At 53.9% G+C, this 10,436-nt stretch overlaps 1 protein-coding gene across 5 annotated transcripts; it reads right to left on the bottom strand.

The window, feature by feature from the left end:
- Nucleotides 1-1,989: 1,989 nt before the first annotated feature.
- On the bottom strand, nucleotides 1,990-9,890 carry LOC120620408 (uncharacterized). Of its 5 annotated transcripts, XM_039885380.1 has the most exons (5): nucleotides 8,914-9,890; nucleotides 8,329-8,400; nucleotides 8,010-8,190; nucleotides 6,138-6,225; nucleotides 4,669-5,774 (listed from the first exon to the last, which is right to left on the bottom strand). In XM_039885380.1, exons 1-5 carry the CDS (start codon nucleotides 9,019-9,021, stop codon nucleotides 5,771-5,773), a joined length of 453 nt encoding a protein of 150 aa, XP_039741314.1. In that variant the 5' UTR covers nucleotides 9,022-9,890; the 3' UTR covers nucleotides 4,669-5,770. The 5 variants fall into 5 exon arrangements, 2 of the variants coding, with proteins under 2 accessions (XP_039741314.1, XP_039741315.1); XR_005657847.1 differs by lacking the exons at nucleotides 4,669-5,774; nucleotides 8,010-8,190 and adding an exon at nucleotides 1,990-2,205 and having other exon boundaries at nucleotides 8,900-9,890; XR_005657846.1 differs by lacking the exon at nucleotides 8,010-8,190 and having other exon boundaries at nucleotides 8,900-9,890.
- Nucleotides 9,891-10,436: the final 546 nt, after the last annotated feature.

Below are 10,436 nucleotides of genomic sequence, written 5' to 3'. Positions count from 1 at the left end.
AATGGGATGATGGAAGGTTGGGCCAAAGCATCCCTAGGCACAATGTTCGTGGGTGGCCCAGAATTCAGCATGAGGATAGAGAGAAAAATGAGATACAGTTTGTACGCCAAGGAGCTCCAAGTGACCCTCAGAGACTCTCAAACTTATGTACCCAAGTACCCGCAGATGATTGAACATTCCCTACGGAGCCCCAAGGTGCTGGGAAGCCAGGGCATTTCCCGCAACTGAGAAATTTCTCGGAAGTCTGCACTTTTAGCTCACAATGAGTGTGAAATGCCAGAGCTCCCATATATATATATATGTGCATATATATATGCACATATATATATGTTGGTTTTTGTAACAAAAGGTGGAATTGCTGCCAGATCTTTAGGAAAGGCAGGCCGTTCGAAGCACATCGGCCTTCCAGGAGTGAGGACACATAGGGGATCCAGAACAAAAATTCAACATAGTCCCAGCTCATCCAAGAGGCCCCGGGGCTCCTTCCTGAGGCCTCTGCTCCTTCCTGCTTTCTAAATTTGAAATGAAACTTCTGGACTAGAGCAGACACCTCTGCACCATCAACTTTCTGACTGGGATGGTCGTGGTGGTCTGTGGATACTCATTCAAAATTAAGAAACGAAGTCTCTGAGAGGTGATCCCACGGCTAATAAGTGACAGAACCAGAGTGTGGACACAGGGGCTTCCAGAGCCACAATTCAACCTGGTCCTGTCTCTTCCAAGAGGCCCAGGGGCTCCTTCCTGAGCCCTGTGTTCCTTCCTGCTTTTTCATTTTGGAATCAGACTTCTGAACTGGAGCAGACACCTCCCTCTCCTTCACCTTTCTGCCTGGGCTGGTCATCATGCTTCCTGTATACTCATTGAAAATTAAGAAAACTAAGGCTCACAGAGGTGATCACAGAGCTAATAAGTGACAGAGTCAGAATACAGACCCACAGCTGTCTGAAGTCTCCCCAAATGGACCTCTTTTGACCAGGTGAAGGATGCCTTTTTGGCTTCTTCCTCAACAAGGATGGAGGGGCAGATGGGACGATGGAAGGGCGGGCCAAAGCATCCCTGGGCACACTGTCTGTGAGTGGCCCTGAAGTCTGCATGAGGATACAGACAGGAATTAGACATATTTCCTGCCCCAAGGAGCTCAATGGGACCCTGAGTGCTTGTCACACATCTGTACCCAACTAGCCGCAGAAGATTGAACATTCCGTACAAAGTCCCAGGGCCTTGGATGCCTGTTTATTTGCCGCAAATGCGAAATTTCTCGTCAGTCTGCACTTTTGGCTCACAATGCACGAGAATTGAGTGTGTAATGCCAGAGTTCCCATATATATATGTGCATATATATTCATATATATTCATATATATTCATATATATTCATATATATGCACATATATATATGGTGGATTCATATATATTCATATATATTCATATATATGCACATATATATATGGTGGATTTTTAGAACAAAAGGCTGTGTTGCCCTCAGGTCTTTAGGGAAGGCAGGCCGTTCCAAGCACATTCGCCTTCCCATAGTATGGACACAGGGTGTCCCAGAGCCACAATTCGACATAGTCCCAGCTCATCCAAGAGACCCCGGGGCTCCTTCCTGGGGCTTCTGCTCCTTGCTGCTTTCTCAATTTGAAACGAAACTTCTGGACTAGAGCAGACACCTCCCCGACGTCAATTTTCTGCCTAGGATGGTCGTGGTGGTCCCTGGAACTCATTCAAAATTAAGAAACGAAGTCTCTGAGAGGTGATCCCACAGCTAATAAGTGACAGAATCAGAGTATGGACACAGGGGCTTCCAGAGCCACAATTCAACCTGGTCCTGTCTCTTCCAAGAGGCCCAGGGGCTCCTTCCTGAGCCCTGTGTTCTTTCCTGCTTTTTCAATTTGACATCAGACTTCTGAACTGGAGCAGACACCTCCCTCTCCTTCACCTTTCTGCCTGGGCTGGTCATCATGGTTTCTGTATACCCATTCAAAATTAAGAAAACTGAGTCTCACAAAGATGATCACAGAGCTAATAAGTGACAGAGTCAGAATACAGACCCACAGCTGTCTGAAGTCTCCCCAAATGGACCTCTTTTGACCAGGTGAAGGATGCCTTTTTGGCTTCTTCCTCGACAAGGATGGAGGGGCAGATGGGACGATGGAAGGGTGGGCCAAAGCATCCCTGGGCACACTGTCTGTGGGTGGTCCTGAAGTCTGCATGAGGATACAGACAAGAATTAGACATATTTTCTGCCCCAAGGAGCTCAATGGGACCCTGAGTGCTTGTCAGACATCTGTACCCAACTAGCCGCAGAAGATTGAACATTCCCTACAAAGCCCCAGGGCCTGGGATGCCTGTCTATTTGCCGCAAGTGCGAAATTTCTTGTCAGTCTGCACTTTTGGCTCACAATGCACGTGAATGGAGTGTGAAATGCCAGAGCTCCCATATATATATGTGCATATATATATGAATATGAATATATATATGAATATATATGCACATATGAATATGAATATATATATATGAATATATATGCACATATATATATATGGTGGTTTTTCAGAACAAAAGGCTGTGGTGCCCTCAGGTCTTTAGGGAAGGCAGGCCGTTCCAAGCACATCCACCTTCCAGGAGTATGGACACAGGGGGTCCCAGAGCCACAATTCAACATAGTCCTAGCTCATCCAAGAGGCCCCGGGGCTCCTTCCTGGGGCTTCTGCTCCTTGCTGCTTTCTCAATTTGAAATGAAACTTTGGGACTAGAGCAGACACCTCCCCACTGTCAATTTTCTGCTTGGGAGGGTCGTGGTGGTTCCTGGATACTCTTTCAAAATTAAGAAAACTAAGTCTCACCGAGGTGATCACACAGCTAATAAATGACAGACTCAGAATACAGACCCACAGCTGTCTGACGTGTCCCCAAACTGACCTCTTTCCACCAGGTGAAGGATGCCATTTTGGCATATTTTTCGACAAGGATGGAGGGGCAGATGGGATGATGGAAGGGCGGGCCAAAGCATCCCTGGGCACACTCTCTGTGGGTGGCCCTGAAGTCTGCATGAGGATACAGACAAGAATTAGACATATTTTCTGCCCCAAGGAGCTCAATGGGACCCTGAGTGCTTGTCACACATCTGTACCCAACTACCCACAGTAGATTGAACATACCCTCCAAAGCCCCAGGGCCTGGGATGCTTGTGGATTTGCCACAAGTCAGAAATTTCTCGGAAGTCTGCAATTTTACTTAACAGTTCAGGTGAGTTGAGTGTGTTATTGCAGAGCTCCTATGTGTGTGTGTGTGTGTGTGTGTGTGTGTGTGTGTGTGTGTAGTGGTTTTTTTAAGAAAATGCTATGATGCCCCGAGGATGCTTAAGGCAAGTCAGGTCGTTCCAAGCACATCCAGCTCCTCGGAGTGTGTACACAGAGGGTACCAGTGCCCCAGTTCATCATGGTCCGTTCTCATCCAAGAGGCCCCGGCACGCCTTCCTGAGGCCTCTGATCCTTCCTGCTTTCTAAACTAAAGTGAGACATCTGGACTGGAGCACACACCTACCCCTCCCTCACCTTGTATGCCAAGGAACTCCACGTCACCCTCAAACTTATTTACCCAAGTACCTGCAGGTGATTGAACATTTCCTAAAGAGCCCCAAGGCACTGGGAAGCCTGGGCATTTGCCGCAAGTGAAAAATTTCTCGCAAGTGTGCACTTTTACCTCACAGTGCACGTGAATTGAGTGTCTTATTCCAGAGCTCCCATATATATATGTGCATATATATGAATGTATATATGCACATATATATATGGTGTTTTTTTTTTTATAAGAAAAGGCTTTGATGTCCCCAGATGATTCAGGGAAGACAGGTTGTTCCAAACATCTGTCTCCCTGGAGTGTGGATCAGCGGGTACCAGCTTCACAATTCGACATGGTCCCTTCTCATCCACGAGGCCTAGGCACTCCTTCCTGAGGCCTCTGATCCTTCCTGCTTTCTAAACTGAAATCAGACTTCTGGACTGGAGCACACACCTACCCCTCCCTCACCTTAACGCCTGGGTAGCATGGTGGTCCCTTTATACTCATTCAAACTTAAGAAAACGAGGGCTCCAAGAGGTGATCACTCAGCTAATAAGTGACAGAGTCAGAATTCAGACCCATAGCTGTCTGAGGTGTCCCGAAATTCCCTCTTTCCACCAGGCAATGGCTGCCATTTGGCTTCTTGCTCGACAAGGATGCAGTGGCAGATAGGATGATGGAAAGGTGGGCCAAAGCATCCCTGGGCACGCTCTTTGTGGGTGGCCCTGAATTCAGCATGAGGATACGGAGAGGAATGAGATTTTGTACGCCAAGGAGCTCCATGTGACCTTGAATGCTTCTCAAACTTATGTACCCAAGTACCCGAGACGACCGAACATTCCCTACAGTAAGTACTCCAAGGCGCTGGAACCTGTGCATTTGCCACAAGTGAGAAATTTCTCGGAAGTCTGCACTTTTAGCTCACAGTGCACGTGAATTGATTGTGTTATGCCAGAGCTTATATATATATATATGTGCATATATATATATGCATATATATGCATATATATATATGCACATATATATATATATATCGTGTTTTTTAAGAAAAGGCTGTGATGCCCCCAATGTTTAAGGGAAGGCAAGCATTTGCAAGCGCATCTGCCTGCCTGGAGTGTGGACACAGGCGGTACCAGCGCCAGACTTCAACATGGTCCCTTCGCATCCAAGAGGCACAGGCTCTCTTTCCTGAGGCCTCTGATCCTCCTGCTTTCTAAACTGAAATCAGACTTCTGGACTGGAGCACACACCTACCACTCCCTCACCTTAATGCCTGGCCTGGTCCTGGTTTTCCCTTTATACTCATTCAAAATTAAGAAAACGAAGGCTCCGAGAGTTGATCACACAGCTAATAAGTGACAGCGTCAGAGTTCAGACCCACAGCTGTCTCACGTCTCCCCAAACTGACCTCTTTCCACTAGGCGAATGCTGCTTTTTTGTCTTCTTCCTCGACAAGGATGCAGTGGCAGATGGGATGATGGAAGATGGGCCAAAGCATGCCTGTGCATGCTGTTTGTGTGTGGCCCTGAATTCAACGTGAGGATACAGAGAGGAATGAGACATAGTTTTTTTGTCAAGGAGCTCATTGTGACCTCTGGGGTGAGTGGGGGCTCCAGTACATTATTTGTGGAAATATGAATAGCTAACAGCCTTTTTAGAGCCTTCAGTTTAGTCATATGTATTAAATATGTATAGTCTTTGCCCTAGAGTCTATTTTCATAATGTATAAATGTTTCAGCATGTAGGGCTCTATGTATGATAATATTTTGTACAGCTTTGAGGGGAAAGGACTCGAAAGCATCAAAAAAAGAAAATATTATGTCAAAATGGTCAGCCTGTATTGTGAAATATTATGCAATTATTTTGAGGAAGCAGCAGGGACCTGGAGGGTTACACATGAAATATGAGGTGACGAAAGGCAAAGTGATATGCAGGGTTTTCATTTTTTTAAATATGCCCTTACATATGTTTGTAGGAAATGGAAGATATGATTTAGAACGTCATCTCTGGGGCTAGGACACCTGTGGCTAAGCTCCAGCGTCACCATTTTCTTGCTGTAAGTGTTAAGCCCTCCAGGCCTATTTCCTTGACTGTAAAAGGAGGTTAATCATATTCTCACAAACCTGTGGGGAGCATGTGGAAATTCATGAAAAGTGCTGAGAGATGCCCGGCGTGCCGTGCACTGATCCCGTGGGTAGAAGCATCCTCTACCTGAGCATGGAAAATACGGTGGAAGGAAACACGTGACAGTGAGCGGCGTCTCAGGGGTGTGTGCGGCGCTATGAGCCGGGCATCTTCTCGGGCTCAGCTCTGTCAACCTATTGAGTCCCATATTGACCCTATGAGCGATGATCATCCCCGTTTTGCAGGTGGGGGAAACTGAGGCACAGATAGGTCAGGTCACCTGCCTGAGCTCACGCACTAACATGTGGCCGGAATTCAAATGCAGGCAGCCTGGCTCTGAATCCCAGCTCTGGGCCACCAGGCTCGACGATGTCCCATGTCTCAGCAACACAACTTGGCCTCTCCCAGCCTCAGTTTACTCAACTGTGAAACAGGCTTCTCAAGACTCACCTCTTAGGTTTGCTGAAGGGGTTCAATGACACCCGGATGGCGCCTGGGAGAAGTGTTTGTAAAGTGGCAGTCTTTGTGATCTCAGCACCTGCGAGAAGAAGGAAGCAGGGTCTGGGGTCACAAGTCACCTCTCAGGGAAGTCCCGCGGGGGTGCAAAGCCAGGCTGGCCCCCTGGCGAGGCCGCGGCACAGAGAGGTGGCCCGGGCGGCCCGCGCTGTGCCCTGTCGCGTGCTTCCCACGCGCCCTGTCCCGCCGCTGCGCACGGGTCCCCTGGGTGCTCCTGGCCCTTCTCGGCCTTGGAGCAGCGCGAGAAGACGAGCCCCGCTGCGGCCCCACGGCACCCCGGAAAGAGGCGGGGGTCCGGGCACCCGAGCACCGAGTGCCAGACGAATCTGAACCCACCACTGCGCTCCGTGGCTGTGGCGCACGCGGCGGGCAGCGCTTGCGACACGCTGGCCTTGTGCAGGCCGCGGGCCCAGCACACGCAGCGCGACCACGAGCAGACACGCGGCGGGAAGGGGGAGCCCCAGCGGGAGACCGTGGTGGTGACGTCCGGGGACACCTGGCACAGGGGACTCGGCTGCACGCAGTTGTTTGTTCTGAGTCACCGCATAAGGCTGGGGCGCGTGCAGGAGGCACAGAGCCGCGAGGAGGAGGGGGAAGGGCGGGTGTCCACACGCTGGTTCCCAGAGGGAAAGACAGACTTTGCCAGTACCCGCAAAAGCATCCTCTCCGCTGGGGCCCCTGAAGCCACCGAGGCCCTGAGAACACGCTAGGTGACAAGGGTTCCTCCTGACCGAGTCTAGTGCCTTTGCTAGGAGGCGGACAGTCAGCCTGGTTGAGCTGGGGCCAGGTCCCAGTCCCAACTCTGCTCGTGCTGGCCAGAGCCCCGGGCCAGGCACTATGGTCGTCTGATCACGACGCCTGGACACACAAAGCGCCTGGGACACCGCCTGGCACGTAGGCTTAGTCCTTGAGTCCGTGGATGATGGCCATTAGCCACCTGCTCCGCCCCAGGCCACGTGCCAATTGCTAGGCCATCGGGGCAGCCAAGAGTCTGCTGGCTTATGGTGTGGCTGAAGGGGTCCTGCACCCCAATGACGAGGTCAAAGGTCACCGGGGCATATAGCAGACGCTCTCGCCTGGAGATCAGCTGTAGGAAATCACCCAGACGGGCCATGACATGGCATGAGAGGCCCTATCTCCGCCACCCCATCCCCGCCCCCTTCAGAAACCCACATCCCCCATAAATGTCAGTGCTGACTGTTCTCCCGTGTCCTGCCCGCCGCAGACCTTCCTCCCACCGAAACGCCGGCTGTGCTCCCGCCTCCCTGCACTCTGTCCCAGCTGCTGCTCAGAACCCAGAGGCCCGGACCCTGAACCAAGACTCCAGACATCCCAGCTCAGAAGCCACATCAGAACCCAGAGGTCTCAGGTCAGAAGGCAGGAGTCGGCACCCAGCCAGCCCAGATGTCACCAACAGCAGCTTTGGGGGCCTCCCAGGCAGTGAATCACGCTGTGAGACACCCCTTTCCACCAGACAGCCAGAGACTTCCTGTGCAGAATCTCTACGCCGACCCCTCTGGGGACAGGCTGCTCACTACCACCCCACAGTTCCCCGCTTACGCTGCTTTAGACTATGGGAGTTTTTCTTAAGCCTGAACCCCAACCTGTCCGCCAATCACAGACATGCCCAGAAATGCACACGGGTGCCAATGACAGTCCCCCCAATTCTCATATCTCCCCCCTCCACCCCTACTCTTCAGTTATAAGCTGAGGGACCTCAAGGACAAATATGTTTATTTACAACACACACAGCCCCTCCCAGAGTGCAATGCCTGGGGGAGCGGGAGGGGCCGGGGCCTTACACACCTGAGACCCCAGGAGCACCAGCCCCCCTGCCACCCACATCCAAAGGCGGGCAGGGGATGAAGGGGCAGTGCTCCCTCTCCAAGGTCACGACCGTGTGTCCAGTCGGCTCGTGTATTCTTGCAAGGCCTGCAGACAGGGGTCTGTTTCCGCCGCATCGGCGCCTGGTGGCCGGCGCTGTATTCTGTGAGAGCGGGTATGGGCGTGGAGGGCTGTAAGGGGCCTGAAGCTGCGGGGAGCTCCGGGGCCTATTTGCTGCCCTCCATACCACCCCAGCGGACTCCCGGGCAGCGGAGGGGGAGATGTGGAGTCCCAGGCTCACCTTTGATGGGTCCCCAGAATTGGCCAGGCGTCTCTGAGGGCGGCCACGTTCCACGGGAGTGAACTTCTGCAGCTGGGGGAAGCATGAAAGGGGTCAGGCGCTCTCCCTCTATCCCTGCCCCACAAATCCCACTGCAACTTCTGAACCTCAGGACCTTGGAAAAAAATAAGGGCTGACACCTACATCAAATGACTTTGTATCTACACCCAACCCCTTGGAGGTGAATATCATTAGTACCGTCCACATGTAACTGAGAAACTGAGGTACTAAGAGGCTGAGTAACGACCTTGGAGTGGCACAGGTGTTGGGAGGAGGAGCCTGGTTCGAAGACCCGGCAATTTGTGGCCAGAGCAGGTGCTCTTAACCAGCGTCCTCTGCCCGCCACCCCCCACCGCCACCCCCCACGCTCCCTTCCCATCCAATGGTCTCAAAATACTCTGCAGCCAGAGGCATTTCAGAGCTGCCTCTGCACCCTGACCCCTAGTAGGAAGTCAGGACGATGGGGACAGCGACTTCTGGTGCTTCACGCTGCCCCTTCCTCCTCCTCCGAGACCTGAGGAAAGACACTCACCGTCGTGAACCCACCTCAGCTCCTGAGGCCGGGAGGCTTCCCGCGATGGTGGTGGACTCTGAGAGGTGGGGGCGGAGCACTAAGGGACCGATGGGAGGTGTCTTTGGCACCTCCCGCCTCATCCTCCTCCGGAGATTAAAAGCTCCATCACACAATTTCCCTACAAAAGATCGTTTCCCTCTCCCCCAACACTTTCTGGAGGCGGTTCTTTCTCCTGGCCCAAGTTTGACCCTCTGGGGAGGGATTCGGAGACATCCTCGAACTCGCTGCAGGAGCTGGCGGACGAGCAGCGGCTGCGGACACTGTCCCCTGGAGGAACAAGGAGGCTGCGAGCCTCCCGCACTCACCGGCACCGTGGAGCCCTCTTGCAGACTCGTGCGCCCCGCGCGCTCCCGCCGTCTCCAGCCCGGTGACTGGAGGAGCTGCGGCGTCGAGCGCGGTGGGCGGTGTCCCCTCGGCAGGTCACGGCAGTAGGGGGCCGAGTCTGGCTAGCCCAGGAGATGCACAGGCCGTCCCCGCTTCCTCCGCTGCCCAATCGGTTCCGCTGCTGTTGCTGCTGCTGTCTGGGGAGCGGGAAAAGAGCCCCCCGTCTGTGCGCCCTACGGATGTGGGGGAGCCCCTTCCCTCTGAGTCGCAGCCAGGGCCTGTGACCCGCCCGAGGTCACGCGGGGAAAGGGAGAGAGGAAGCAGGGAACAGATGATGGAGACAGGCGGGAGACAAGGATGGGTGAAGACAGGGCAGACGGCCAGGGCAAGGGGCAGGGGTCGGGCCGGTGCGGAGGGAGGAGCGCTCACTTCATCTCGATCTCTCTCTACTCCTTCACCTTGGCTTTCACGAAGGCCGTGGGGGCGAAACGCGGCCCGCGACCACCTGGGACGGGGCACGAGAGGCTGGGGTCCCCAGGACCTCGCTCCCGCCGCTCCAGTACGTTCCGCCTCCTCCCGCTCACGGCCTGGGGCGGCACCGACCTGTGGGGGCCCCACGGCCGCGCTCCTGGGACGGCCACGCGACGTGGGGCGCTCCTGAGACAACGCGGCCTGCTCCCCCCCCCCCTGCCTCCTCCTCTCCCCGGTTGGAGAACCACGGGCTGAGTCCGTGTCCCGGGAGCGCAGGCTCCACCGGCAGCGTCCCACCGGCCAGGACAAGGCCTGTCCCAAGCTCCTTCCCTGCTGGCACCGGCCCCGAACCTTCGGGTCCCTCCTCCCACAATTTCTAGTCACCTGCACCATGGCACTAGATGCGCACAAACGCTCCGCCCCTCTCAGAGTCCCACGAAACTCTCCCCAAAACACGGATGTCCCTTCCCTACACCCCCTTCACTGCGGCCTTCTTCCGAGGTCTCCCAAAGCTCCCTGAAACCCCCCAATTTCCCACCACCCACCCCAGTAAAAAATCAGCTTGGCTCTTCATCGGCTGCTCTGCACTTACACAGCCCAGGACCTCGGGCCCCCGCCCTTTCCTGGACCCCACGTCGACCTCACCCCTCCTGGTCTGACAGCTTCAAGCCCTCAGCATCCTCCACGGGCCCCGCCCCAC

This window comes from Pteropus medius, unplaced genomic scaffold (assembly GCF_902729225.1).
Source record: "Pteropus medius unplaced genomic scaffold, Ma_sr-lr_union100, whole genome shotgun sequence".
NCBI classification, from domain to species: Eukaryota; Metazoa; Chordata; class Mammalia; order Chiroptera; family Pteropodidae; genus Pteropus; species Pteropus medius.
Note: the sequence above shows the minus strand (reverse complement) of the source record. Positions and strands in the feature narration are given on the sequence as shown.

Bases quoted from the DNA above. Each gene is read 5' to 3' on its own strand.
- LOC120620408 (XM_039885380.1), bottom strand. From the start codon at position 9,021: ATGAGGCGGGAGGTGCCAAAGACACCTCCCATCGGTCCCTTAGTGCTC. The intron at 8,401-8,913 runs GTGGGTTCACGA...TGCTTCCCCCAG, and splicing joins TCCCGGCCTCAGGAGCTGAG to CTGCAGAAGTTCACTCCCGT. The intron at 6,226-8,009 runs GTGTGTAAGGCC...TTCTTCTCGCAG, and splicing joins TGGTGCTCCTGGGGTCTCAG to GTGCTGAGATCACAAAGACT.